Source organism: Bubalus kerabau, chromosome 2 (genome assembly GCF_029407905.1).
Source record: "Bubalus kerabau isolate K-KA32 ecotype Philippines breed swamp buffalo chromosome 2, PCC_UOA_SB_1v2, whole genome shotgun sequence".
Taxonomy (NCBI): domain Eukaryota; kingdom Metazoa; phylum Chordata; class Mammalia; order Artiodactyla; family Bovidae; genus Bubalus; species Bubalus kerabau.
Genome location: NC_073625.1, coordinates 14,281,161 through 14,308,959, shown reverse-complemented (window position 1 = coordinate 14,308,959; position 27,799 = coordinate 14,281,161). Strand labels below are relative to the sequence as shown.

Genomic DNA, 27,799 nt, shown 5'->3' with positions numbered 1-27,799 from the left:
AATCTGATACTTAAACTCATAATATGGGAATTGAGCTAAATTTCCATAAATAAGTGGCGTTAATATGTCTTTCAAATGAGAGTCCTGTGATGAGAGGAAGGCAAACTAAATGAACAGCCCTTAAATTTCGTCCTTGGGGTACATACGTCACTGTGAATGACTAGGTATGATTATAATTCATAAGGACAGGAGCTTGTGAATACCTAGTCCTTGAACTCTGAAGTTCAAAAGGACTTTGAAAAGTCACTTAGCCTTTCCCACCAGCTTTGACCAAAAATATAATAACTGCAGACTGTCGTCAAGTCATGCTGGTTTTGAGAAACTCTAAAGGAGATTTCACAAGCTTCCTCAGAAATACAGCACAGTTGTTTTTTTTTAACAACCCTCCTTGTAGAAAAGGTCATTTTAATATCTAACAGAGTCCCAATTGCCATAATAAAAGGCCAGGTCCTCCTTTTCAGCCCTTGTTAGAGTGGGTGAGGAGCTGGTTACTAGCTTCATCATAAATGAAGGTTCACTGGGCACCTACTGTGAGCTTCTTTTTAGAACCATGCTTTATGCATTAAAGATCCCCACAAGCCACTTTATAGTTCTCTTTTCTCCAGGCCAAATGAACCCATAAACGTTTCCTTTCCAGGGTCCTAGTTTCCAACTATTAATCTTTGCAACCTTTCTCTGTAGATAGTTCCCACTCCTTCCAGCAATGAACAGATCCCTCTGTAGTTTCTGACTAATTTGCAATATAAGAGATTTCCCCATCATTTTTATTTTTGTTTTCTTTAGCCTATAGATCATGCACAATTTTTTATACCACATGTTGCGCCCTTCTGAACTTGGCCTAAAGCTTTCACAGTGCTTGGAGAGAGGAAATGGGGGTGGAAACTCAGGAAGGACATCAATCACACATTGATATGTATGACAGAAATCCAGAAAAAAAAAAAAAAAAACACCCTATGCGCACAAAGGCAGAATAGCCTGATCAAAGCTTTTTGTTCAGAATGAGTTGGAGGAAACAAACCAGCCCCAGATGTAAGAGTGAGCAGACAGATGTAAATGTGTGTGTGTGGCTGTAAGGAAAAGGCGGTCTCTGTGGCAGGGGTTCTACAGTCTCCCTCAGGCTAGTCTGAGTCCAGGGAGCAATCAACAGATAGTTGCACAGGATGACTCACACATTTCTGGGGGAAATGACAGAGAAGTGCTTGTGCTGAGTGTCAAGTATGTAGGATGCCTTGGCATTCAGGTCATTAACCATCAAAAGATCCAAAAAGAGTTCTAGGAACCATAAGTGATGTCAGAGTTTAGAGAACCAGGGGTTGGCAGGGTTGGTGGACTAGCCAAGGCACAGTCCATCTGGCTTAGAGGAGGGGGCCCTGCACTGACAGATGGGTAGATAGAGGTGGGAAGGGCATAGATGCCTAGAGGCATGGGGGGTATATGACACAGACCCATCCTTATAATCTGAAAGGGGCACAGGGCCTTTGGCTAGCAGGTGGAAGCAGTGACTTCTGATATTCTTCCAACGAAAGCTGAGTGTGACCACATATGTACACGTGCACACGTGGAGTGGTTCTGCGTGGCACCCCTCCAAGTGCCCGTGTGCTCACAGACACAGACATCAAGCCTAAACCTCAGGTTCTCCTGGGGCCAGTCCTGGACACACATGAAAAGGGAATCAATTACATTTGTAAGGACACAGGAATCTTTACAGGGAAACCTACTCTACTGTCCTGGAGAAAAAAGATTAGCAAATGGTAGGGCAGGGGGACGGAGAAGGCAATGGCACCCCACTCCAGTACTTTTGCCTAGAAAATCCTATGGACAGAGGAGCCTGGTGGGCTGCAGTCCGTGGGGTCGCGAAGAGTCGGACATGACTGAGCGACTTCACTTTCACTTTTCACTTTCATGCATTGGAGAAGGAAATGGCAACCCACTCCGGTGTTCTTGCCTGGAGAATCCCAGGGATGGGGAAGCCTGGTGGGCTGCCGTCTATGGGGTCGCACAGAGTCAGACACGACTGAAGCAACTTAGCAGCAGCAGCAGGGCAGGGGGAATAAAGGAAGAATAAGATGAAGTAAAAGCAGGTGAATAGAGAAGAGAAAAAGAGCAAGAAGAAGGAAGTGACTCAACTTTAGAAGACTGAGCCCTAAGGATGACTGATGAGGTCTTGAGGACTCGTGTCTGCCTCTGTAGCTGCACTTGGATACCAGAGTCCCATCACAGCCTTGTCTTTCAGACAAGAAACAATGGAGAATATGGACCACATGTTAATTTTCACCCATACGTCTTCATTTCCACTGAGCGGTTGACCCGTCACAAGTGTATGTTGAATGATGAGATCATTAGATGTAGAAACATCAAATTCCCAGAACAGATTGTTCTTGTAAAAATGAATCCCATGGACTTCTGAGTCTAGGTCAAACTGTCCCACCAGGTGCTAGGGTGAGCCTCCTAGGGAAGCAGTGATCCCTGTACGAGTCTCTCTCCCTTCTTTCCCTACCCTAGCCCCAAAGTCCCCATATTCATTTCTAAAAATTCTATAATTCAGTATTTATTAAGAGGTTATTAAGAGGTTCTGCACATATTCCTGGGAGAGCAAACACAATGAGCTATATCTGACGTTGATACCTTCATCTGAAGCCGGAGAGTCCTTTTCTAAAACAGAACTCGTAACTTGAGAACGGAGAATTCTGGTTACCTGGGTAGCAAGAGGGTGGACACCAGAAACAGCAAGATAGGAATCCAGGGGAACAAAGACAGCTTGTTCCTGCTACTGAGTTCTGTGTCAGGATTTCACGTCCAGTGATATCCATTTTCAGCAGAAGTACTTTCACGTTGGTCATCCTCTGGCTTCTGGTCCTTCCTATTTTAGTACCTGGGAAGCTAAATATGTCTTTGCGTCTACTTTGCCAGCTCAGTGACAGAGCAGCTGCATTCAGGACCCTGCCAGGCTCTTTCTCTAGTTGCTGAGCAGGTGTATTCTCCCCAGATACACCTTTTAAGATGATGGTGCCATCCGTGAGCAGTGCCCAAGGACCTGGAGGGAAGAAGGGGGAAGGCTCACTGGGTTCAGTCCAGTTCTCTCCCTGCTCCTGGTGCCCTGGCTTGCCACACCTGCTGTGTTTTGTGACTTCTCTCTTCTCTAATGATTCCCTCCAAGGAATTTAATTGAGTAGAGGGAGAGTGAGACTGAATGAGGTGATGACTCCCCTTCTTTCTCCCCACATGACCTATTTGGACACTGGAACTTTGGCGGTGGCATCAGTTTTCACCCTGTGGTTCTGGGGAGCTGGGGAAGACCACCACTGATACCCCACCATCCCTAGCCCTCTCCTATTTGGACCACCATGAAGTTGAACTAAAGCCTAGATCACACTGTTTCTCAACACCTCCCAGGTTGCTGTTATGAAAAGCGTCTGATCACCCTCTGACCTTTCCGATACTGTTCTTTGAGATGACTGTTTTTCTCCCCCATGAATTATTTTTATGTGTTGGCCGCCCTATTACTGAACTGGTTCTGCTTGATTTCTTTGTTCCTGCTTTCATTTGGCAGCACCTTATTTTATAGTCCACTAACTTTGTTGAAAATAAATTTAGCCGTGTGGTTAGTCTTCCTCACTTGATAACATAAGTACCATATTAGGGTGCGGTGAGCACAGACTAAGTGCTGTGCAATTACAAGGTAAATATATGATGGGTTTATTTCATCTGCTAAACCCAGCAGGGGTGACTGAGTAATTACTTTTGGACCTGTTTAGTATGCCTACCACATAATCTGTAAGGAGATCAGTTATGTAGTGAATACTTGCCCCCTTCCATTGTTAACACACTTCAAGACTTACATGTTCTTGGGTAGATGTCATGCCGAATTGCACTAGCCATTCCGAGGCTCCTCAGGAATCAACCACACCCCGAGGACCTCTAGCCAAAGGGTTGGAAAGCAGCTACAGTGTTATCTTGGGAGATGGGGAGACACCCACCATCTAAATTTCAAACTAACGCTTTTATTTTTGCTTTGCCCATGCATTCAATAGGATGGAGTAGGAGAGGTATGGGAGAAACAGCATGTGCCCTCTTAGAGACCAGTCCTCATCCACAAAAACAAACTTCTAGAGTCAAGCATTCAGTTGGTGCCAGCAAACATTTACCATGGACATAAGAGTGCCTGGGACCGAGTGCTTTTCATATCTCACAACAGAAAGTCGCTCATAATGATTGTAAATACCCTGATGACTGTCAGCGTTCTGATGAACGTCAGCGTTCTGATGAACTGAGTGACGTGGGCCAAAGCTCAAGTTCATACTCCTGAGCTCTGGTCTCTTGACTCATAGACCATGCATTACCTTATCACCCGAGAATGCTCTCTGTGAATGCATGCGCCCAGGCCATAGACAAGCAGAGCGGTTCACCCATATTTTGTCATTGTATGTGGGTCTCATGTCTTCCAACAAAAATAAAATATATATATATATTAAAAAAAAAACTTTGCAGGGCAATAAGATTTCTTAAAACAAGCAAATTAAGCAGTTGCCTGTTTTTCCTTGAAAAATCTTATATTCTTTGCAAAATTGCTTCTGTTGCAGATTCCATTATGTGGTAAGCTACCTTAATGCAGTTAAGTTATTTAACTAGCATCCCTTTGATTTATACAAGGTCTTCTAGAAACCTGATTATTGTTGGAGAGTCCAACTCGCGACTAGCCACATCTGTTATGTTGCCTGATCTGTAGCTCCAAAAATTCCAAGAGTGTTTCATTCTGTGTCCTGCTATGGCTCTTTGGCGCTGTGCCCACGTTGGCCATTGAGGATTGCTCTTGTGTCTTTCAGGCATCGAGAATGCCAGCGACATCGCTTTGTACTCGGGCTTGGGCGCCGCGGTTGTGGCCGTTGCAGTCCTGGTCATCGGCATCACCCTGTACAGACGCAGCCAGAGTGACTATGGTGTGGATGTCATCGACTCTTCTGCACTGACAGGTGGCTTCCAGACCTTCAACTTCAAAACAGTCCGTCAAGGTCAGCAGCGTAGGGCCCCCAACAGCGCATCCTCAGGACCGTAGACTACACTCACACAGGACCCTCGTGCTCTTTGGTCCTGTATGAGGGTGGCTCTTGGCACTGGGAGCCGCTCCAAAATTGTCTTCACACCTTAGGACGCCAGGTTTGATGCAGGAGTCTGTCTGAGTTCTTGGCTGCCCTGAGGACCAATGGGTCTCAATTAACTATTGTTGTTTAGTCACGCAGTCATGTCTGTTTTGCGACCCTGCAGACTGTACCCCACCAGGCTCCTCTGTCCATGAGATTTCCCAGGCAAGAATACTGGAGTGGGTTAACATTTCCTTCTCTAGGGGATCTTTCCAACCCAGGGATTGAACCTGAGTCTCCTGCACTGCAGGCAAATGCTTTACCACTGAGTCACCTGGGAAGCTCCTCGATTTACCATTACCCACATTTTAAATATGGCGTGTGCATCTTTGATACGTAGTCAGTGTCTCAGGTCACCCAACTTTCTATTTTAACCAGCCTGCTTTGGGAATGTATGTTTAGTTAACTAAAATATTGATTATTCAAAGCTACAAACCAATGACTCTACCAGGCATATTTATTACACTATTTATTGAAGGAGCTATTTTATTCAGTGGAGTTATTTCTATTTTAAATAAGTAAAAGGATTTTAGAGGATGTATGATGGGCTAGTTAACCAGAGAAAAAATGAAATTCTCAGCCTAAATGACTGTCTGCCTCTGCCACCTTGAAGCAGTCTTCTGTTGGAAGGGAAGGAAAATTTATCATGTCAAACAATAGCAGTATTTCATTTTGAAAACAGAAGAGCCCTTTGATTTTCTTCTAGCAACTAATAACTCTGTTCCTGATTGGGAGATGAAGATGAGACATAAATGGCTTTTATTTTAGAAAAAATGGAACCGTCTCATTTCCATAGATGAAGTTTTCTACTTTGACCCTTGTGGTCAATATTGTCACTTTTATTTCTGTTTATTGCTTGTCAGTAACACCTACAGTACAGGACAAGAAATCTTACTGCTTGGCAGTGATGGAGTAGGGACAGGGTGGTGCAGTGGAAAGCCAAGCAGGCTAGAATGGGGAGATGGTGGGAGATACAAGCGACTTGACTGCTTACCACTCACTACTGACACCTTGTGGCTCAGATGGTAAAGAATCTACCTTCTATGTGGGGGACCCAGTTTCCATCCCTGGGTTGGGAAGATCCCCTGGAAAAGGGCATAGCAACCCACTCCAGTATTCTTGCCTGGGGAATCTCATGGACAGAGGAGCCTGTGGGGGCTACAGTGAATGAGGTCCCAAGAGTCGGATACGACTGAGCAACTAACACTTTCACGTTCTGGCACCTTGGCTTCTGGTCTAAGTCTGGTTGATCTCAGATAAAAACATGTCACCTCAATGTACTAAGCTTATGTGACTTAGGACATGTGACTTATTTTGGCTGTGCTGGGTCTTCACTGCTGTGTGCAGACTTTTCTTCTAGTTGTGGCAAGTGGGGGCTACTCTCAGGTATGGTGCCCAAGCTTCTCACTGCGGTGGCTTCTCTTGTGGCAGAGCATGGGCTCTAGGGTCTTCCAGCTTCAGTAACTGCAGCGTCCAGGCTCTAGAGCACAGACTCAATAGTTACGGTGCACAGGCTTAATTGTTCTACAACATGTGGGATTTTCCCAGACCAGGGATCAGACTCCTGTCTCCTGCATTGGCAGGCAGATTCTTTACCACTGAGCCACCAGGGAAGTTCCAGTATATATGATTTAATTAGAAGTACATCCAGTGAACTAGTGGGTCAGACGATAAAGCGTCTGTCTGCAGTGCAGGAGACCCGGGTTCGATCCCTGGGTTGGGAAGATCCCCTGGAGAAGGAAATGGCAACCCTCTCCAGTACTCTTGCCTGGAAAATTCCGTGGACTAAGGAGCCTGGTAGGCTATAGTCCATGGGGTCGCAAAGAGTCAGACACGACTGAGCGACTTCACTTCATCCAAGGAACTAGTCTTGCAACTGTGTAAGAAACTAAAATTATATCTCCATCAAATCATAAGATATCACTGTCTCAGACCTTACCAGTTAAAAACAGAATACACAGTAGTGTGGGTGGCAGCTTTGTGTGTAAATTCAGAGGCTCTGAAGTCAGATTTGAATCCAAAATTGCTGTAAAACCTAGTAAATCAGTTATTCTGTCTGTCTTAATTTTTCCAGCTGTAAAATGGACATACTAACATCTATCTCAGGGGGGTCTTGTCAGGGTGAAACCGCCTGGAATAACATGGCTTATAATACCTTGGCTTAAGTAAGGTACTCAATGTAGAGCGCATCCTTCTAGAAGCTGGCAGTCTCCTCATACCTTGACAGAGGACACCACTGAGTTCTGCAGAGCAGCAGGTGGTGGGTGAGAGTGGCGGTTCCCTGATCTTAACATCTGGGGAAGGCTGACTGGGATAAGCTGGTACATCATTACTATGAGGCATCTCGGAATGTAGGAAACTTATACTGTGACTCTCTCAGAGAGTATGTAGCCTTTCCAAACTTATTTTTACCATTTTCTTTAACCAAGAACTCACAAAACTAGTGATACCAACAGAAGCCCCTTATCCAAATTCTACTCTCCTCTGCATTCACGGTGAGGCTATGCCTTACATGGATGCTCTGTTGTCTTCATGACTTCCCTTCTTGAGCAAATATGATTGGAGCCCCAGCAGGGTGAACAGTGAGACTTAATAGAATGTCATAGAGTAGACCAGGGCCTTGAAAAGGACATCCAAAGAGAAACTTGCAGTCACTGGGGAATTATCTTCAGGCAGACTTAAATCAAGTTGGCCACCAACTTTATATGTGTATATGTGTGTGTATTTTTCATATATATATACACATACACAAACATACACATATGTGTGTGTATAGTGATAGGCAATTAAGACTTAAATCTAACTCTAGGAAATGTTTTTGCTTCTTGACTTTACATAAGATAGCAGGGTCTTCTAACAGTAGCCAGAAATTAAACGTTAGAAGGTGAGGGCGTGAGAGAAAACAGCCATGAGACCAAGAGAGATGCTTTTTCAGGCACCAGTGGAAACCCCTGCTCCAAACTTTTCAGATGTGAGATGGTTCTTCCATCCTGCTTCTTGCTTCATAACCCAGAGTAAGGCTGGTATCTGTAGAGTTTAGTGCAGTTCTGTTAAAAAGCTCAGCTCCTTATAATATAAAAAGATCCTCAAACATGGAAAAATGCCTCATCAAGGTGCTTTTACATCTATAAGGTATTTCATCTCATTTTGAACCTGCTCCTCTGTGATTTGGGATTCTTAGAGCGTCAGAACAAAGAGGTGGGAAAAGTCAGGGTTATAGATTTCCTGCTGGTGTTGTTACAAATTATGAAAATGGAAAAACAATAGAAGCTAATAGGATATGGTCTGAAATTGCAACATTTTCCAAAATATCACATGCGAAACATTTTTGTCAGGCCCCAAAGGAAAATGGTTTAATGTGTTTTGGGTTTCAATTTGAGATGTCACATTGATGGACTGATATGGGCAGGAAGTTTGGAACTGAGGGTTATTTTGTTATTTACTAATAAATGAGATTACTTCATCACAAGAAAATATCACAGCATTTCTTTTTAATATTTGGGCATAGAGAAAAAAATGGTTATGTCCCAGCCGATGAGAAAGTCCAATTTCTCATGTTTTTGTAAGGATTATTTTTCTCCATTTGTTTTGAGTCAGAAAGAAACGATTCTCAGCTGCTCCCCTTGTGGAAGCTGGGATCCTCTGTGCCTCTCAGAGTGACATTCATGTTATTAGAGTGAATTGGCTGCTCAGACATGGAGCAGCTCGTGAAGCCCCCTGACCCTTTTGCTCTGAGGACACATTTCCTCCCCCAGAAACTGCCCAGAATTCCATGGGAGACGTGTTGGCACCCACGCCACCTCGGTTATAAACAGCACCACCTCATCACCATGCTGTGTCATCTCTTTGCCATTTAAACTGAACAGATGTTATTTTTGCTCCAAACTGGATTGCAAAACATCTTTCTTTCCTCTTTTATTTTTTTAGAAGCTCCTCTTTGCTCATTAAAATAATCCTGTAAACAATCATACCTGAATAAGTTGCCTGGTGGAGTGCCAGAAATAATTGTTTTGAAAAGATAGCACATAAAGAACTCGAGAAAAGGATGAGTTAGATCGGCACCATTCAGGAAATTGACTGCAAAAGCCAGAGCTCCTGATTCCAAGGCTCTGGACACTATTGATCAGCCTGTTAGAGACACTTTAGATGCCCAGGGCGGGTCTGAGGGGTCAGCCGTGACCCGGGCAGCTGGTGAGCACGTGCAGCGTAGTTTGTAGACGCATATGAAGGAGTAACTATGATGCTTTACAGCTTCTGAGTGACAGATCCATCTTCTCTGACCAGGTAACTCCCTGCTCTTGAACCCCTCCATGCAACCAGACCTGACAGTGAGCCGAACGTACAGCGGGCCCATCTGTCTACAGGACCCCCTGGACAAGGAGCTCATGACAGAGTCCTCACTCTTTAACCCTTTGTCGGACATCAAAGTCAAAGTGCAGAGCTCATTCATGGTCTCCCTGGGAGTGTCCGAGCGAGCCGAGTACCACGGCAAGAATCATTCTGGGACTTTCCCCCACGGAAACAACTGCAGCTTCACGACAGTGCATGCCAGAAATAAGACGCCCTACATCCAGAACCTGTCATCACTCCCTACACGGACCGAGCTAAGGACCACGGGTGTCTTTGGCCATTTGGGAGGACGCTTAGTAATGCCAAATACAGGTGGGTGGTAAGTGTGCGTTTGTGTATCTTCTAGTGTTTGTTTGAATGTATTATATTTACATGATGATGTCCCGTAAGGTCCATTTTTAAGATCTTGACTCTTCCGGTGTCAGAGTGAACACCACCATAGCTCTGGAAGTTGGCTTGATTTACACAGCAAGCCAGAAGCAGCGCTGACATTACACTTTGCCGTCTGCGTCTCAGCATGGACCATACACTCCATCAGATGCCCTGTTAGGGCTGACAGCCATGCGGGCTCAGAAGTTTTGGGTGGTCCCTAGAGTTTAAGCCCCTTGAAATATATTTCCTAGAACATGATCAGGAAGCACTGAAAACATTCTTTGATATGACTGCCAAATACCGTGTTTATAGTGAAGCATGGTTTACAGACAAGTTGATAGATGAGTGAAATGACACCCAAACTTCCTCAGTAACTGACCTGATGAATACAGTCAGCGTCCATCACCCTTGCTATCATGTTGCTTTATGATGAGCAGTAATGAGGGATCCTTTTGGGGTTGCGCTTTTGAATTCAAGCTCGGATCCTTGGCTATGTAGTTCAAGACTGCCTAAGAGTGTTTTCTTCCTTTTGGTTGGAAGATTTTCATGTTGTTTTGATGTGTACAGCCCAGATAACTTCGACTCTACCTATGCATTAGTCTTCAGAGCTGCCATCTAAGATGTGGGATGGAGGAAGAGAGCAATCCCCAACACCACCCACCCACCCACCCCCCCCCCCCGCCCCACTATCTGAGCAACGAGATTTAGGGAGTGCTCTAAATCGTCGCTGTCAGCTGTGAGGAAAGGGAAAATGCCAGATCTGCCATTGTTGTTAAAGATCTGGATAGCATTGAGCTGGGACCAGCAGGGCCTTAGCAGATTTCTCTGTAGGGTAGAACAAACCCACCTAAAATATCAAGCATTTTATCTTGTACAGTGAATTCTATCGTAAGACTAGTCAGATGCTACTGTTCTACTGCCTGACCTTCTAAGTAGATTACTGACTTGTGCCTGCCGTTTGTTCCAAGTTGATGATTGGTTTTCCTATATCCTTTGGTTCATTAAAAACTTAATTTCAGGGAAACAGCCCTCCAATGAAGACCCAATAATGATGTTGTATTCTAAATTTCCAATTCTCTAAATCTTCCTCGATGAGTAGGTCGTGGTAAGAATCTTTTTTCACATATGTAGGATGCCCTCCTCCTAGTGAGATATGACGGATAGGACGTCCATGTGTAAGGAGCAGGTGGCCATATTTACCAGGTACCCTTCTTGTTGTTTACTTCCGTGGTGGCTCAGACATTAAGGAGTCTGCCTGCAATGTGGGAGACCCAGGTTCGATACCTGGATTGGGAAGATCCCCTGGAGAAGGAGATGGTTACCCACTCCAGTACTAGTGCCTGGAAAAATCCCATGGATGGAGGAGACTGGCAGGCAACAGTCCATGGGCTTGTGAAGAGTCGCACATGACTGAGCAGCTTCACTTCTTGTTTAGTTGATGAGTCATGTCCGACTCTTTCGCGACCCCTTAGAAAAAGAATCTGTAATTGGAAACGTGGGATCTAGAAAAGGAAAAGATGCAGAACCGGCCCTTTTGAAGAGAAGAGTATGTGTATATATCAGAATTATGAATTTGCGTGTTGAGTTTTTGTACCTTTATATTATTTCCACTTTCTTACCTAGTGGCTGGCACTTAGGCGGCTCTCAATAGTTACTAGTTGAATCGATTGGTCCCATCCTCATCTGTGTGTGTGTAAGAAGGGAGTGCCAGGATCCATCCATTTATCACCTATATTTGTTCAATGTTCATCACAGAACATGAAATGAAATCACGACAACAGACTTTTTTCTTGCTTCCCTTCTGACTTGAGAAGCATTTAGGTTGACAACCCAAAGTTCCAGTAGCATTATCTATGATTCCCAAACAACTCTGTGAAGGGGCATTTTCAGAGCTCTGCACGAGAAGCCCTAGACCAGACTGAAGCTGTTCATTGGGAATGGATTTGAGAAAAAATAAGTGCAGGGAATTGAAACATATGCTCTGTTATTTGCAGAACATAAATGTAAAATATGCCCTGGGGAGCTAAAGTATAAAGAAGAGAGGCTCGGAAATTAAATTGTTCTCATGCTATCCATCCCAAATTACTGTGGGGTGCCTGGCAGTGGTTTGTGAGAAAGGTTGGCAGCAATCCCCACACTCTAAAAATCATTTATTATGCAAAATAGGAACCAAAAAACTCAGGTGGTTCTGTTGTCCTATCCAATAAAAGGCTCTCAGGATAGGTGGAGTTTGGGGGAGAGTATATCCTTTAATCAGAAATAACTTGTAGAAGGACTTGTTGGATACATCTTTAGGGGACCACAAGTGTGAAGAGTTCCTACAGAGCCTTCATTCTTCGTAAAATATAATTTGCCACCAGCACCATCAGCTCCCACGACCTTTGCCTCTGGTGTTAGACTATCTTCAGTTTCCACGTACAATTTAGATAATTAAGTGGGGGACGAAAGTATGTTTAAAGGATCATCATACAACTTCTGATTGAAGGAAAGACGGGATCGTTTAAAACTCCAGTGATCCTACACATTCAGGTTGAATTTCTGTGTATTATGAATAATGTTTCAATCTACACACAAGGAATTAAGCTGACTTGAAAGGAATGCGATATGATCTGCTCTGCAAACAGCCCTTTCTCAAAAGTCCACACGCATATTTATTCTGACTGTCAGGCCCTGATGATCTGCAGAAGACTGCATGTCTCAAAGCCTGGCTGTTTTTTATTTTTATTATTTTTTTTTTAATTTTTACTGAAAGTTTTCAATCCTGTTCATTCATTCATATATTCATGATTTATTTTCTGAGAGCTTACTCTCTGCCAGGCATTGGGCCACGCATTACAGATGTAATAAACCCTTCGCTTCAGTTCAGTTCAGTCACTCAGTCGTGTCCGACTCTTTGTGACCCCATGAATCGCAGCACGCCAGGCCTCCCTGTCCATCACCAACTCCTGGAGTTCACTCAGACTCACATCCATTGAGTTAGTGATGCCATCCAGCCATCTCATCCTCTGCCGTCCCCTTCTCCTCCTGCCCCCAATCCGTCCCAGCATCAGAGTCTTTTCCAATGAGTCAACTCTTCGCATGAGGTGGCCAAAGTACTGGAGTTTCAGCTTTAGCATCATTCCTTCCAAAGAAATCCCAGGGCTGATCTCCTTTAGGATGGACTGGTTGGATCTCCTTGCAGTCCAGGGGACTCTCAAGAGTCTTCTCCAACACCACAGTTCAAAAGCATCAATTCTTCGGCACTCAGCCTTCTTCACAGTCCAACTCTCACATCCATACATGACCACTGGAAACACCATAGCCTTGACTAGACAAACTTTTGTTGGCAAAGTAACGTCTCTGCTTTTGAATATGCTATCTAGGTTGGTTATAACTTTCCTTCCAAGGAGTAAGCGTCTTTTAATTTCATGGCTGCAGTCACCATCCGCAGTGATTTTGGAGTGCTTTTTTAAAAAAAAACACACTGTATGATATTATTTGAAAATTTAGAAAAGACAAACTAATCAACATGTCAGAAAGCAAATAAATGATCGTCTGGGTTGGTGATCGAACTGACTACTGAAGGGTGCGAGGGGGCTTTCTGTGGCAGTGGAATATTCTGTCTTGACTGTGATGGTAACATGAGCGTATACACTTGCCCCAAAACGCGTTAATTTTTATAACTTAAGCGTGTGAATTATACCTCAATCAGGGAATAGAGAAAAATGTGAAATGGGAGCACAACAGAACTCTTTTGGGTTAATTGCTCAGATGGCATTATTTCTTATGGTGACACTCTGTGCTCTATCTCTAAATAAGGTCTAAATGTCTCTTATCATCATAGTCTAAAACAGAGGCAACAGAGAGAAGTGTGATGGCAAACAAACAATACAGAATGTCCAGGGTTGACATTTGCACACGCTGAATATCACACATATAATTTCTGCTCCCCAGCAGGGAAGGATGTAATGGAGCCCACTTCATTTGGCAGCTACATTTAAGGAAGGATGGGCAATTAAAGGAGAAAACTGATCAGAGGCCACTGAGTATGGCAATTACTGTTCTCCTACTGTTGACATTAGGGTCCGGAATATAGATAGATACCCTAGCTGAAAAGCTGTGAGCCAGATTTAAATGGGCCTCATTTTTAGTGAAAGACACTGATGATAACTAGCGTGTTACTGAATAATGTTCGTAAATGTGAACCACAGAACTTGTTTTGCCATGAGTCTTCCATTCCTCGATCCTGTAGCAGTGAACAGGAACACAGAAGGATATCAGTAAAGTCTGCCATCTCTAGATGTAAATTTATCAGCAGCAGCCTGAAAGCTTCCTGTGTAATTACATTAGCTCTAATGAAAGGAGAAAAGGTGAGTGCTGCATTATTCAAAGGATACCCTGAGATTTTACTTTGTCAAGATCTTAACTGTGTCTCGATTTCATTTCTTTTTATAAGCAAGAAGCTACATTAAAGAGACTCTCTGCCCTCTTTAGACTCTTCCCTTTTGGCCAAACTGAAATAGTAACTTCATAGCATTCAGGAGAAAAGAGAGGAATTTCCCAGAGTGGTATGAGGTGCCTTCCTGTGCCCACCCCACCTGGGTTTTCTTTCAATTTGACATTGATATGAATACAGCTAAGTTACCTTTAGCCTTAATCTTTTCTAGCGTCTGTTTGGAAATACGGAGCCAAATAGTAGCTACACAGCATCTTCAGTTCCTAAGCTTATTCACAAGTTTTCCCTCCTTCAGTTCTCTTGACAAAACACACTCCTCCATCAGTCACCTCCCTAAACTGACTTTAAGATGCACCCTTTAGAAGACAGTTACACACCAGGCTCCAGCAAAAATGTTAAATGTCTCACTCATCATCCTAGATACCTTTTCAGGAAATGAGTGGATAGAAAGAAACAGAGAAATACCTTTTAAATTTTAGAGCTGACTAACTGATACACGAAGAATTGATGCTTTTGAACTGTGGTGTTGGAGAAGACTCTTGAGAGTCCCTTGGGCTGCAAGGAGATCCCACCAGTCCATCCTAAAGGAGACCAGTCCTGGGTGTTCTTTGTAAGGACTGATGTTGAAGCTGAAATTCCAGTACTTTGGCCACCTCATGCGAAGAGCTGACTCATTGGAAAAGACCCTGATGCTGGGAGGGATTGGGGGCAGGAGGAGAAGGGGACGACAGAGGATGAGATGGCTGGAGGCATCACCGACTCGATGGATGTGAGTTTGAGTGAACTCTGGGAGTTGGTGATGGGCAGGGAGGCCTGGCGTGCTGCGGTTCATGGGGTCGCAAAGAGTCAGACACGACTGAGCGACTGAACTGAACTGAACTGATACACTGAAATTCTTAGTCTCAGATACGTATGATAGTGCTGGGTGTCAGGATACCTAATCTTATAAGAGACTTTTTACAATGCCAGGAAGGCTTTAATTTTTGAAATTTCTATTTATTGACATATAGTTGACTTACAGTGTTCATGTTAAGTTCTGCTGAACAGCAAAGTGATTCCTTTGTCACACACACATTCTTTTTCATTATGGCTTAGCCCAGCATATTGAAGGTAGTTCCCTGTTCTATACAGTAGGACCTTCTTACTTATCCATTCTATATACAATAGTTTGCATTTGTTAATCCCAAATCGTCCTTCCCTGCCCCATTCCCCCTTAGCACCTGCAAGTCTGTCCTCTATGTCTGTAAATCTGTCTTTTGTGCCATGTATTAGCTTCCATATATAAGTGATATCATATGTTTCTCTTTCTCTCACTTTTATTGGTAATCTCTAGGTCATATTGCTGCAAATGCCACTATTTCATTTTTTATGGCTAATATTCTAGGGTGTGTATACACACACACATCTTCTTTATCCATTCATCTATTGATGGGCACTTGGGTTGTGTCCATGTCTTGGCTGTTGTAAATAGTGCTGCTGAGAACATAGGAGTGCAGGTATCTTTTAAATTACAGTTTTCTCTGGACATATGCCTGGGAGTGAGATTGCTAGATTTTATGATAACTCTCTTTTTAATTTTCTGAGGCACCTCCACACTATTGTCCATAATAGCTGTACCGATTTACATTAGGAAAACTTTAAGTAAAAATCTGAGTATACACTTGAATGATATGCCCTTCTATATGTCACTGAAGGAAACAATATCTTGTTATTATTTTGCACTTTGTGAAACTCCTATAAATTGCTGTGAGGTGGTCCATCTTTGAGAGCATCTGTAAGTTATTCAGCTGAGGTGCTTCTGGATAACTGGAGAATCTACAAATAACTTCTTGGCTTTTTCTGTTTCAGGGGTGAGTTTACTGATACCACATGGCGCCATCCCAGAGGAGAATTCCTGGGAAATTTACATGTCCATCAACCAAGGTGAATCCAGGTAAGAGACAGAGAAGGATGGCATATTAATGAGATCTTAAGTATGAAGTGGAACTTCTGCAGAAAATTTGAAGTTATTAAGATAATGTGACATAGAGGTATGTGAGTGAGAGTGTAAGCTACTTGGACTGTAAAGAGGAAAAAAGCAATTGCAAACTTGTTGGCTTTCCGTTTGTAGACTGCTAACCCAAGTAACCAACATCTAGATAGCAGACACCGAAACCAGTATATCAGTAGCTGTGCTAAGTCACTTCAGTCGTGTCTGACTCTTTCGTGATTCCATGGACTGTAGCCCACCAGGCTCCTCTGTCCATGGGATTCTCCAGGCAAGAACACTGGAGTGGGTTGCTATTGCCTCCTCCCAGGGGATCTTCCCGACCCAGGGATCTAACCCGTGTCTCTAAGGTCTCCTGCACTGGCAGGCAGGTTCTTTACCAATAACACCACCATCAGTAGGGTCTGTCCACAAAGAGTCACTGTCTCACAGAAGCCTCCTCTCAAAAGAAAAACATATCCTCCTGGGGGTACTCTTTGGTTTTACACATTATGAAAAATGCAGAGAATAACTGCCTTGTGACCTTTTAGTATCAACAGAACACCTGCCCTATAGCCGAGAGACAATTTCTTAAGCAATTTTTCTCAAAAAAAAAAAATAGTCTACACTTCAGTAGCTTTCAGATCTGACAAATTTCAGCAGCATTAAATTCAATTACATGAACAAATACAAATCTTGCCTCATACTTTTTTAATGAAAGTAGCTGGTTATTTTCCTAGTGCAACTATGGTATTTGTAGAAATGTTGCCTTCCTCCACCTAAGATAAACCAAACTCCTCTTTAGAAAGCAATTTCTCTTTATCAGCTAGATCTGTATACCTCTGGCATTTTCAGTCATAATATCTTGGTTAGTTTAGAATAGATTTTGTTGTTAGCAAAAAAAAAAAAAAAAATACACACACATATGAAAGAAAAACAGATGGTTTGAACAGACTTTGATAGCTATCTCCATAATAGGATTTGTTAGTATCCAGTGGTTTTCACTTTCTGCTCTATGGGATTTGAGAAAAATGGGAGAAAAGGCTCTGCTAGCTGGCTGTTGGGGAGGAATTGCTTGTAAGCTATGTTGGGCTCTTGTGTTATCTGCTCAGTTCTGTAGACTGATGTCCTTTAGTTGGGCACCTGAAAACATTCCAGTGTTGAAGCATCTGCACTTGGCAAAAGGGAAACCAAGAAGCAGAAGTTTTATTCAAAAATCTCAACTAAGCAGACCTAAGAACAGACTTCTCTGGAATAGTTACCTTGTTTTTGTCTCTCTGGATGGATTTATTGAAGCAACTCTACCTGTTCAAAATTGAAGTCATGGTCAATTACACATAAGTGTCTAAATGCATCATCCTTCAAAAATCAGGTTTGAGGCCGAATCCAGGCAACCTTGCCTGAAAATCATGGCCTCTTGCAAACCCTCCTCCACTCTGCATCCTGTTCCCTTTGTGGTAATGAGTCCACAGAGCCTGTGTTCAGCTCTTTCTTCACAAACCCATCCCTACTTTCTTCTACCACATTATGCGAAAACCAGCCCAGGAGTCTTTCACAAATTCAAAGGCACCTAATGCACAACTCACCCCAATCCTCACCTCTTAGACCCTTCTTCTTAGGAGGGAAGGGCTAGATTGTGTCCAAAGACATCAAACATGCAAGGACTTAAATAGAAAGGCTCAAAAATGGGAGAACTAGCTCTTGGGATATCCTGAAGTGGAAAAAATACATAAAAATTTGCCAGAGCCCAAAGGCTTTGAAAGACAAATTTGGCCTCCTGGGATCACACCCTGCTAAGCTTTGCAAGTTTCAGGTTTATCAGTTTGCTTTATCCATCTGTAGCTAAGGTGTAAGTTCATTGATGCCTTTCAGGAAGTTGGACAGAAATAGGAACAACGTCCAAAACTTCCTATCTAGGAGGTGAGCATGTAACAGAGGATGGAGTAAAATTATAAGAAGCACACATTTCTATTTGCCAAAACCTTCCCAGCTGTTCCTGCCTCTCATGGAAATGACTGCTCACTAAACTGCAGCCCACTTACCTTCCTTGGCTGTTCTCGCTCCTTTTTAAGGAGCTCCAAACTACATACTGAAAAATAACACTAAAAATAGTAAATGCCTTTTAGTTACTCTTTTTTTAAAGCTCAGGTAAATTTTTTCCATGCTTGCTAGAGGGCTGCTCAGATCTGAGTTCTGCTTTTAATCCTGTGATTAATCAGACCACTGATGTACCTATTTAGTGTCTTCTCTTTTCTTTGTGATATCACTTGAAAACCCATTTTCATCTTATGCCATCTGTCATTCTGAACTTGAGCTCAGATTAAGACCCATTTCCGCAAAGTTCGTAAAGCTGGAACACCGCTGCTCTGACTTGTAGTTCAGAGGTGTGAGCGTTGGATTTTTCCGACTGCCCATCACTCCAAACACAGCAAATTTCAGTGGGATCTCCCCAACACCATCTTGATTCTGTGTTTGAAGGCTGTTCCCTTCTCCTATTGATGATACATTTCTGTTACTCTTTCCTGAGTTACATCCCTGGTGTAGCAGGGTGATGACTTCGTGGAACTGTAACGGATAGCACAGATGCCCAGGGATATAGCTGTGTGGAGTGAACCACAGACTCAGAACAAACCCCTATACTCAGGTAGTCTCAGATACATATACTTAACATTTTGGTAAGTTTCAAGTAAGGTTGTTCTTTGTCTGAAGTGAGGTTGTTCTTTGTCTGAATTGAATGTGCCCTCTCTCTCTTAAAACATCCTACTTGCATACCTGGGAAATTTCCAAGAGGAGATTGTATTGAATTAGCCAAAAATTTCACTCAGATGTGACAGAAAATCCAAACAAAGTTTCTGACCAACCCAATACTTCCTGTTAGATAGAATGATGTCACTTTCCTTCCTCAATGTTCCTGCTTTGTCTGTACTCTCAGACTTGAGACACCATCCTAATGAAGCTTTTCTAACCTCTTCTATCAGTCTGGACCTTTGGTTGGTCATAATGCTGTGGAAATAAACTCTGCTGACTTTGTGCGCATATAGGTACACATTAGTTTGCTAGAAGGAGACCTTGCATCCTCGGAAAAGTACTTACCTCTGTCTCAGTATAACTTGCAAGGTGCTCTCACATGCGTTTAAGTCATTTAATCTCCCCAGTAACAAAAAAAGAGAGAGTTTTGTACAGATTTTGCGATGAGCAAAAAGATATAAAAAATGAAGTTTCCAAGAAAGGAAGCTGCTTTGCAAGGATGTATTACTTACCAGCTGAGCTGGGATTTGACTTCAGTATATCTGACTCCAATTCCATGGCTCATGGACTAAAGGATGCCACCTCTCCTTGACATCAGAGACTTGAACAGCTTTCTGACCTTGCGTTACAAGGCTTAGCCCCTGGAATTGCTCTGTAAGAGAAGCAGACAGGATCAAGTTGAACATTCCTTAGACATCTACGGTGGTAAATTGCTGTTGTTACATTATAGCTGAGGGAAGAAAGGCTGGAAACAGGTGTCACATCAGTGCTGAAACTTAGCGGACATGATGTTCAGAGACTTTTGAGCTCGGTGGCTAAGAGTGTGAGCTCAGGCATCCGAGCCCTGGGTTCAGACTCACTGCTTTTATTCATGAGACCGTGGATAAGTTAATGAAACTCTTTGACTGTGGGTATAGAGTGGGTACTTAACTTATTAGGGATATTTATAGGATTGTATGATATATACAGTGATATTACAATCTTAAAGATGATAAAATAAGAAATCCTAATTAATACATTGTATTCGATAAAGTATTTTACCTATTAATACTGTAGAAAGGTATATGTCCTTTAATCTTCTCATCCATCCTGTATGGTAAACAATAATTATTCTTCTAATTTTGTAGATTTGAAAATTAAGGCCAAGAAAACAGTACATTTGCTTCGGATGGCAGCAGGACTGGGCACCAAAACAAAAGTTTTTGACTAATAATGTATTTTTAGACTGTGTCCCACTTTAAGGCATATTATTCTTGAGTCTGGTAAGACGTGTTTGGTTGAGACACAGGGCTTATGCCTAACAATGGAAATACCATGAAACATACAGAGAGGGGTCCAGATTTGGGAAAGACAATGGTAACGTGATTATTCAATGTGGAATTATGGTCCAATAGAGAATTTCACAGAAAGCAGTGGGAAAATGGAGGAGACCTTAGTCTATTCTAAGGATGGATTTACAGAGGGGGTAGAAGGGAAGGTGGATAAAAGATCAGTAGCACTTAGCCAGACAAAGAACAGTGTAAGGGTTATAAAACCCAGTGATTTCTAGCTCCAAGATAAATTTTCCAGTATTTCTATACAGTAGAAGGTAGGAAGGGGGTGGTTAAGAGTAAATAAATCCAGGCTTTATTATTATTATTATTCAGGTATAGTTGCTTTAGAGTGTTGCTTTCTGCTGTATGACGAAATGAATCAGCCATATGAATATAACTTCTGGGACCTCCCTCCATCCCCCATCCCACCCCTCTAGGTCATCTGGGAGCACCAAGCTGAGCTCCCTGTGCTACACAGCGGCTTCCCCCCAGCTGTTTTATACAAAGTTGTGTAGATCTGTCAGGCCTAATCTCCTAGTTCATTTCACACCTCTTCCCCTCCTACCAGTGTCCACACATCCCTTCTCTACATCTCTATTCCTGCCCTGCAAATAGTTCACCATTCTTTCTAAATTCCACATATATGTGTAAATATATGATATTTCTGTGTCTGACTTATTTCACTCTGTGTAACAGTCTCTAGGTCCATCCACATCTCTACAGATGCCCAGTTGGGTTGCCTTTCATGGCTGAGTAATATTCTATTGTATATATGTACCTCATCTTCTTTATCCATTTCTCTTTCAGTGGATATCTAGGTTGCTTCCAAGTCCTAGCCATGGTAAATAGTGCTGAAATGAACACTGGGGTGCATGTCTTTGTGAATTATGGTTTTCTCAGGGTATATGCTGGAGAAGAAAATGACAGCCCACTCCAGTGTTCTTGCCTGGAGAATCCCCTGGACAGAGGAGTCTGGAAGCCTGTAGTCAATGGGGTCGCAAGAGTTGACATGACTTAGTGACTAAACCACCACCACAAGGTGTATGCCCAGTAGTGGGATTGCTGGGTCATAGGGTAGTTCTGTTGTTTTTTAAGGAACCTCCATACTGTTCAGGTGTACAGCCAAGTAATTCAGGTTTGTTTTTTTTTTCAGATTCTTTTCCATTATAGGTTACAAGGTATTGAATATAATTCCATGTGCTATATAATAAATCCTTGTCATTTATCTATTAATCCCAAGTTCCTAATTTCTCTCTCCCCCTGACTTTCCCTTTTGGTAACCATAAATTTGTTTTCTGTGTCTATGAGTCTTTTCACAGATTATTTGCATTATTTTAGATTGCACATATAAGTAATATAATATTTATTTTTATCTGACTTACTTCCCTGGCTCAGTCTCTTGTGGGGTTACTGCTCCTTTCTCCTGGTGCACACAAGGCTTTGTTTGTGCCCTCCCAGAGTCTGCTTTCCCAGACTTTCCTGTGGAAGTTCTGTAATCAAATCCCACTGGCCTTCAAAGTCAAATTCCCTGGGGGTTCTCAGTACCTTTGCTGGATTCTCAGGTTGGGAAATCTGTTGTGGGCCCTAGAACTTTTGCAACAGTGCGAGAACTTCTTTGGTCTAACCCTCCTCCAGTTTTGTGGGGCTAATGGCGACCTCCTCCAAGAGGACTTACACCACACGCACCTCCCAGGACTGCTGCAGCCAGAGCCCCTGTCCGCACCGCAGGCTGCTGCTGACCCGTGCCTCTGCAACACTCACAGGCAGGTCTGGCTCCGTCTCTTTTGGGGTCACTGCTCCTTTCCCTGGGTCTTGGTGTGCACAAAGTTTTGTTGGCACCCTTCAAGCATTTCTGGTGGGTATGAGATTTGATTTTAAATACAGTTGCACCTATCCTACCATCTTGTTGGGGCTTCTCCTTTCCCCTTGGACTTGGGATATCTTTTTTTGGTGGGATCCAACATTCTCCTTTCCATGGTTGTTCAGCAGCTAGTTGCGATTTTGGTCTTCTCACAGGAGATGAGTGCACATCCTACTCCAACATCTTCCCTTCATATGATCATCTCTAGGTCCATCCATGTTACACATGGTAAGATTTCATTCCTTTTTGCGGCTGAGTAATATTCCATTGTATATATGTGCCACATACTCTCTATCCATCTGTCTGTTGGTGGACACTTAAGTTGCTTCTGTACATAGTGCTGCTAGGAACACTGTGGAGCGGGTATCAAATCTTGCCCCGCGCCCCCGCTTTAAAGTCACTTTGATGCCAAAATATTGCCTTAAGCAGCTTCCTTCCAATTCTACCCCAGGCCTAGGCATAGGCAGGATTAGGTTTTATGCACTGCTTCACTCACAAAATAGAGAATGCTTCCTGATGTCACAGGAGCTAGAGGAGCCTCACAGAAAGGCAATGGCATGAACTTGGATCTGCCAGAAGTATTTGCAGGTGAGAGGCCCTTGGGATTCTCCTGACACAAGGGTATTTAAGCAGCTAAGTCAATGCCATACACAGCCACCTTTATCAAGTAGGCTGCTTTGGAGGGCAGGAAACCAGCAATGATCACTTTTGACAAGCTTGTCTGTTTTCCCAAACTTTAATTCACAAGACTTGGGGTCTTTTCTAACATTTTTTCAGGAGCTTTTTTTTTGGCGGGGGGGTGGATTTTTCATCTTCTCTAAGAAAGTTTTGATAACTTTTATGAAATAAGGGTGTTTAATAGAACTATCCTATGACCCAGCAATCTCACTCCTAGGCATATGTCCAGAGAAAACCATAATTCGAAACGATACACACACCTTAATGTTCTCTGCAGCACTACTTACAATAGCCAAGAAATGGAAGCAGCCTAGATGCCCATCAGCAGAGGAGTTGATAAAGAATACGTGGTGCATATATACAATGAAATGGAACATATACTCAGCTATTGAAAAATAAAATAATACCATTTGCTGCAACATGGATGGACCCAAGATGATCGTAGTTAGTGAAGTCATACAAATATATAAACCCACTTACATGTGGCATCACCAAAAAGGTACAAATAAATTTATTTATAAAACAGAAATAGAGTCAAAGATGTAGAAAACAAACTTATGGTTACTGGGGGGAAGGAGGGAAGGCTAAAGTGGGAGATGGGGATTGACATATACACTGTACCGTATATACAGAGACAACTAATAAGGACTTACTGGAACAAACAGGGAACTCTGCTCAGTACTTTGTAATGACCTATAGGGAAAAGAATCTAGAGAATAAATATAGTTTATGTGTAGATGATTCACTTTGCTGTACACCTAAAACTAATACAACATTGTAAATCAACTATGCTCCAGTCATTTCTTTTTTTAAATAAAGGTATTTTTAAGAAATCAGTTATTTCAGAGCTTCCCCACATGTATACAGAAAATGATGTAACACAGTCATCTCACCACCCTGTCCCAGCTCGCATTTTGCACCCCTCCCCATCCCATGGGCTTCCCTGTGGCTCAGCTGGTAAAGAATCCACCTGCAGTGTGGGAGACCTGGGTTCGATCCCTGGGTTGGGAAGATCCCCTGGAGAAGGGAAAGGCTACCTACTCCAGGATTCTGGCCTGGAGAATTCCAGGGACTGTATAGTCTATGGGATCGCAAAGAGTTGGACACAACTGAGTGACTTTCCCTTCCACTTTTTTCCCTGCCCCATGGTTGGTAAGCAGAGAAATGGACCAGAGCATTACTATATGGAGCTTTCTTCTGAGAAGCAATAAAATAAAATCAAAGACAAACAGTCATTTCGTTTTTCCAATTACACGGTCATGTGGATGCTGACCAAATGCTTAGACTAGAGTTAGAAATGTAAATAATCTTCCTGAAGAATGTACAAAAGGATACATATTTGGAGTTAGGGCTCAACCCAGGTGGAATATTTTCTCTCAGATGGTATGGTCTTCCCACTGGTACTTCTTGGCGTGAGGATTGGGAAGACAGAAATGGTGGTATTAGGAAATATTAACTTTGCGGGGAATGCCTTGATAATGGTGCAATAGCTTTGATAGCAAAACATGAAATAAGACCAAATGTAAGACGGGGAAGAAAGTAGGTCTGGATGGAATAAAGCAGACAGTTCCTTTTTAGTAATAACTCACAATTCAGCACTGCAGTGTAGCTGCTTCTGCACAATGGCTTCATGTAGCTTTTCCTCTCGAGTTGCCAGAACAACACACACAAAAACAAAATTATAAACAACGACTTGATCACATTGCAAGCCTAATAGAGGATACAAGCACTCAGAAATGTCCTTAGGCTGTTTGGGAGGACGTCATTTCTAGAAGACGAAACAGAAAACACAGATATGTATGTCCATTTAACTTGTAAAAATGGTGCTAATGAAATGGATCTGTTTCTAGTAAACTATTCTTTATGTCAAAGCAGACATTTGAGGCCATTTTAAAACCACTCATCCAAGTAAAATATGAAACTGCATACACTTTTCCTGGGGCACCTGATTTCACAGAAGCCAAGAAACCCCTATCATCAGACTACTACAATTACTGTAACGGTCCCAGTCAAAACCTTACCTCTTGAGTGCAAGGTGAGAGCACCTGTCTTTGGCTCTACCCTAGCACCAGGTGACTGGCTAGGACATTACTGCAGGGAGAAAGTGTCAGTCACTCAATCATGTCTGACTCTCTGCAACCCCATGGACTGTAGCCCACCAGGCTCCTCTGTCCATGGGGATTCTCCAGGCAAAATACTGGAGTGGGTTGAAATGCCTGTCTCCAGGGGATCTTCCCAATCCAGGGATCAAACCCAGATCTCCCACATTGCAGGCGGATTCTTTACCATCTGAGCCACCAAGGAAGCCATTGAACACTAGAACCTTGTGTTTCTGCAAATATCCATGAGTGTGTACATAGGTGTGTGCATGGGTACTGGGAGGGGGGGGTGGGCGTGGAATTTTGAATTCGATGTAAGATTATAGTTTTTAAATGAACAAAAATCAGCCCCCAAAGCAATTTTAAAAATTCAATTTCCTGAGAAGTTATAGAATTAAACTTAAATATCTTCAAGCTACCATGGACAGTTCCATTAAGCACAACTGTTAGAATGACTGCTAGGAAAACCAGAACCACTTAATACCACAATAGATGAAACCCAGTAACTCAAATGAATGATATTTTGCTACATGTGGTGACACACACAGATTTAACCAGGAGTGAAGGGCTGAACCTTGTGTAAAGGCTCAGGGCAGGTGCCAGAGAGCAAGTGACAACTGACTTCAAAGCTGAGTAAAAGGCATTCCGGGGAGTAGAATGTGCAACGGCACAGAGGTATAAACAGCATCACTTATTTTGGAACTAAGCAAATCAGAACAAAATAAGAAAAGTAGAGTGATAAGGAATGAGGCTGAAAAAATAAAAGATTTGACCATGTACAATATTGTTTGTTGACTAAGGGAAACTGAAACATACCTGGTGGGTAGGGATGGATGAGGCTTACTTACACTTGGTATGTTTTATCTCCTGCTTCATCTCCATTGCCACTTCCCACATTCAAGTATTTATTATTCCAGTATCCTTCTGAGTCCAGTAAAAAGATGTCTCATTTTGCCTAGTGCAGATATTAATAGTCCTCCTTTTCACACTCAGAATCTCTCAATTTGGACAATAAATGATAGTCATTCTACTTTTGAGTGTCCTCGTCTCTAGTTGTGAACATTTAAAATCCTTTCTCTAATCCCCACATTGCTCCCAATGGGCAGTGTTGAGAGAGAGAGACTTGGGGAAGAGGAACTCAGCAAGATCCAGCATGTGTGAATGTGTATGTGGGGGTTAATGTGGAATGAAAGAGATGAAGGACTTTAAGATAATTCACAGAATTCTGGCTTGGGAACTGACTATTAATTAGAAGAGAGAGGTTTGCCAGCTGAAGTCACCTGAGAGTTTGTGATAACAGTTGCTTTGGGAGCGACTCTGGATTTTTTTCTGGAACAAATACAGCTCTTTCCCTTATAAGAAAAGAGGTAGGAAGAAAATTGATTACAGAATAAATAAATAAAAATTATATGTATACTCACACAGAAAAAGATAACTGCTGAACTGAAATCCCATGTCACTTGTTTGGGCTTCCCTGGTGGCTCAGCAGTAAAGAATCTGCTTGCAATGCAGAAAACACAGGAGAGGTGGGTTCGATCCCCGGCTCAGGAAGATCCTGTGGAGAAGGGAATGGCAACCCACTCCAGTATTCTTGCCGGGAGAATGCCATGGTCAGAGGAGTCTGACAGGCTGCAGTCTACGGGGTCGCAGAGTCGAACATGACTGAAGCGACTTAGCGTGCATGCCTGCATGTCACTCATTTGGTTGGAGCATGGGACAACAATGCTACTCCCAGAAAAGTATGGCGATAGTGGATGCAGACTGGGTCTGTGTGCCTCATGCACAGCGGAATCTTCTGCCTTCGTTTTCTTTCCTTCCTAGCTAGGTAAGAATCTTCCAACCCTGAAGTAAACGAATGCCATACATAACATGTCAGGAAAGTAGTACAGGCTTAGGCATTAACATTATATGAAAATTGAAGAATAATTAAAAATGAGATGACATAGCTGAGTGAGGACCACAAGGGACCCAGAAGTCCTGAGTTCCAACCCCCTTTGCCACATCCAGCCTGGGCAGCTTTGAGCTACTCATTTTCTTTCTCTAAACCTCAATCTGTAAATTTTGTGTATTATTAACTGAATTCCAGGATTTGGATGAGGACAGTAGAGTGACTTTAAATATGACAAGTCCTGTGCAAATTACATGCTACATTTTGTCTATCCATTTTTTTTTTAATTAAAAAGATGGAAAAGCACATGGAATTTGCTTGAGCTCTGTCTCAGTGATATTGAGTCCTTCCCTTTTAACTGCTAATGCATTCCGAGACTCAGAGGAAAGTTCAGTTCAAGTGACATCAAACATAGTAAGTGTTCACTCTAAAATCAAGAGCCTTGTCTTAAGACTAGAGTTGCCAGATGATCCACAGGCACACTCCTAGGCATATACCCAGATGAAAGTGTGATTCAAAATGATACATTCACCCCCTGTGTTCATGGCAGCACTACATTCAATGGCCAAGACGTGGAAGCATCCTAAATGTCCAACAACAGAGGCATGGATAAACAAAATGTGGTATACACAGACAGTGGAATACTACTCGGTCATAAAAGGTAACAACGCCATTGGCAGCAACATGGAAGCAACTAGCGATTCTACTAAGGGAAGTCAGACAGACAAATACCATATAGTATCACTTATATGTAGCATCAAAAATATGACCCATATGCACCTATCTGCAAAACAAACAGACTCGTAGAAAACAGACCTGTGGTTGCCAAGGCAGAGGGGTGTAGAGAGGGGAAGGACTGGGAGCTTGGGAGTGGTAGATGCAAACTATGATGCAGAGGATGGATAAACAACAAGGGCTTACTGTACAGCACAGGGAACTATATTCAGTCTT

The 27,799-nt window shown here is 42.7% G+C and overlaps 1 protein-coding gene across 4 annotated transcripts in view; it reads left to right on the top strand.

The window, feature by feature from the left end:
- Nucleotides 1–27,799, top strand: part of UNC5D (unc-5 netrin receptor D) — a 366,024-nt gene that overhangs the window by 283,005 nt on the left and 55,220 nt on the right. For all 4 annotated transcript variants that reach the window (XM_055567106.1, XM_055567109.1, XM_055567105.1 and 1 more), the window contains 3 exons: nt 4,824–5,009; nt 9,423–9,800; nt 16,144–16,228. In XM_055567106.1, the coding sequence (XP_055423081.1) occupies nt 4,824–5,009; nt 9,423–9,800; nt 16,144–16,228 (649 nt within the window). The remainder of the gene's footprint in view (nt 1–4,823; nt 5,010–9,422; nt 9,801–16,143; nt 16,229–27,799) is intronic.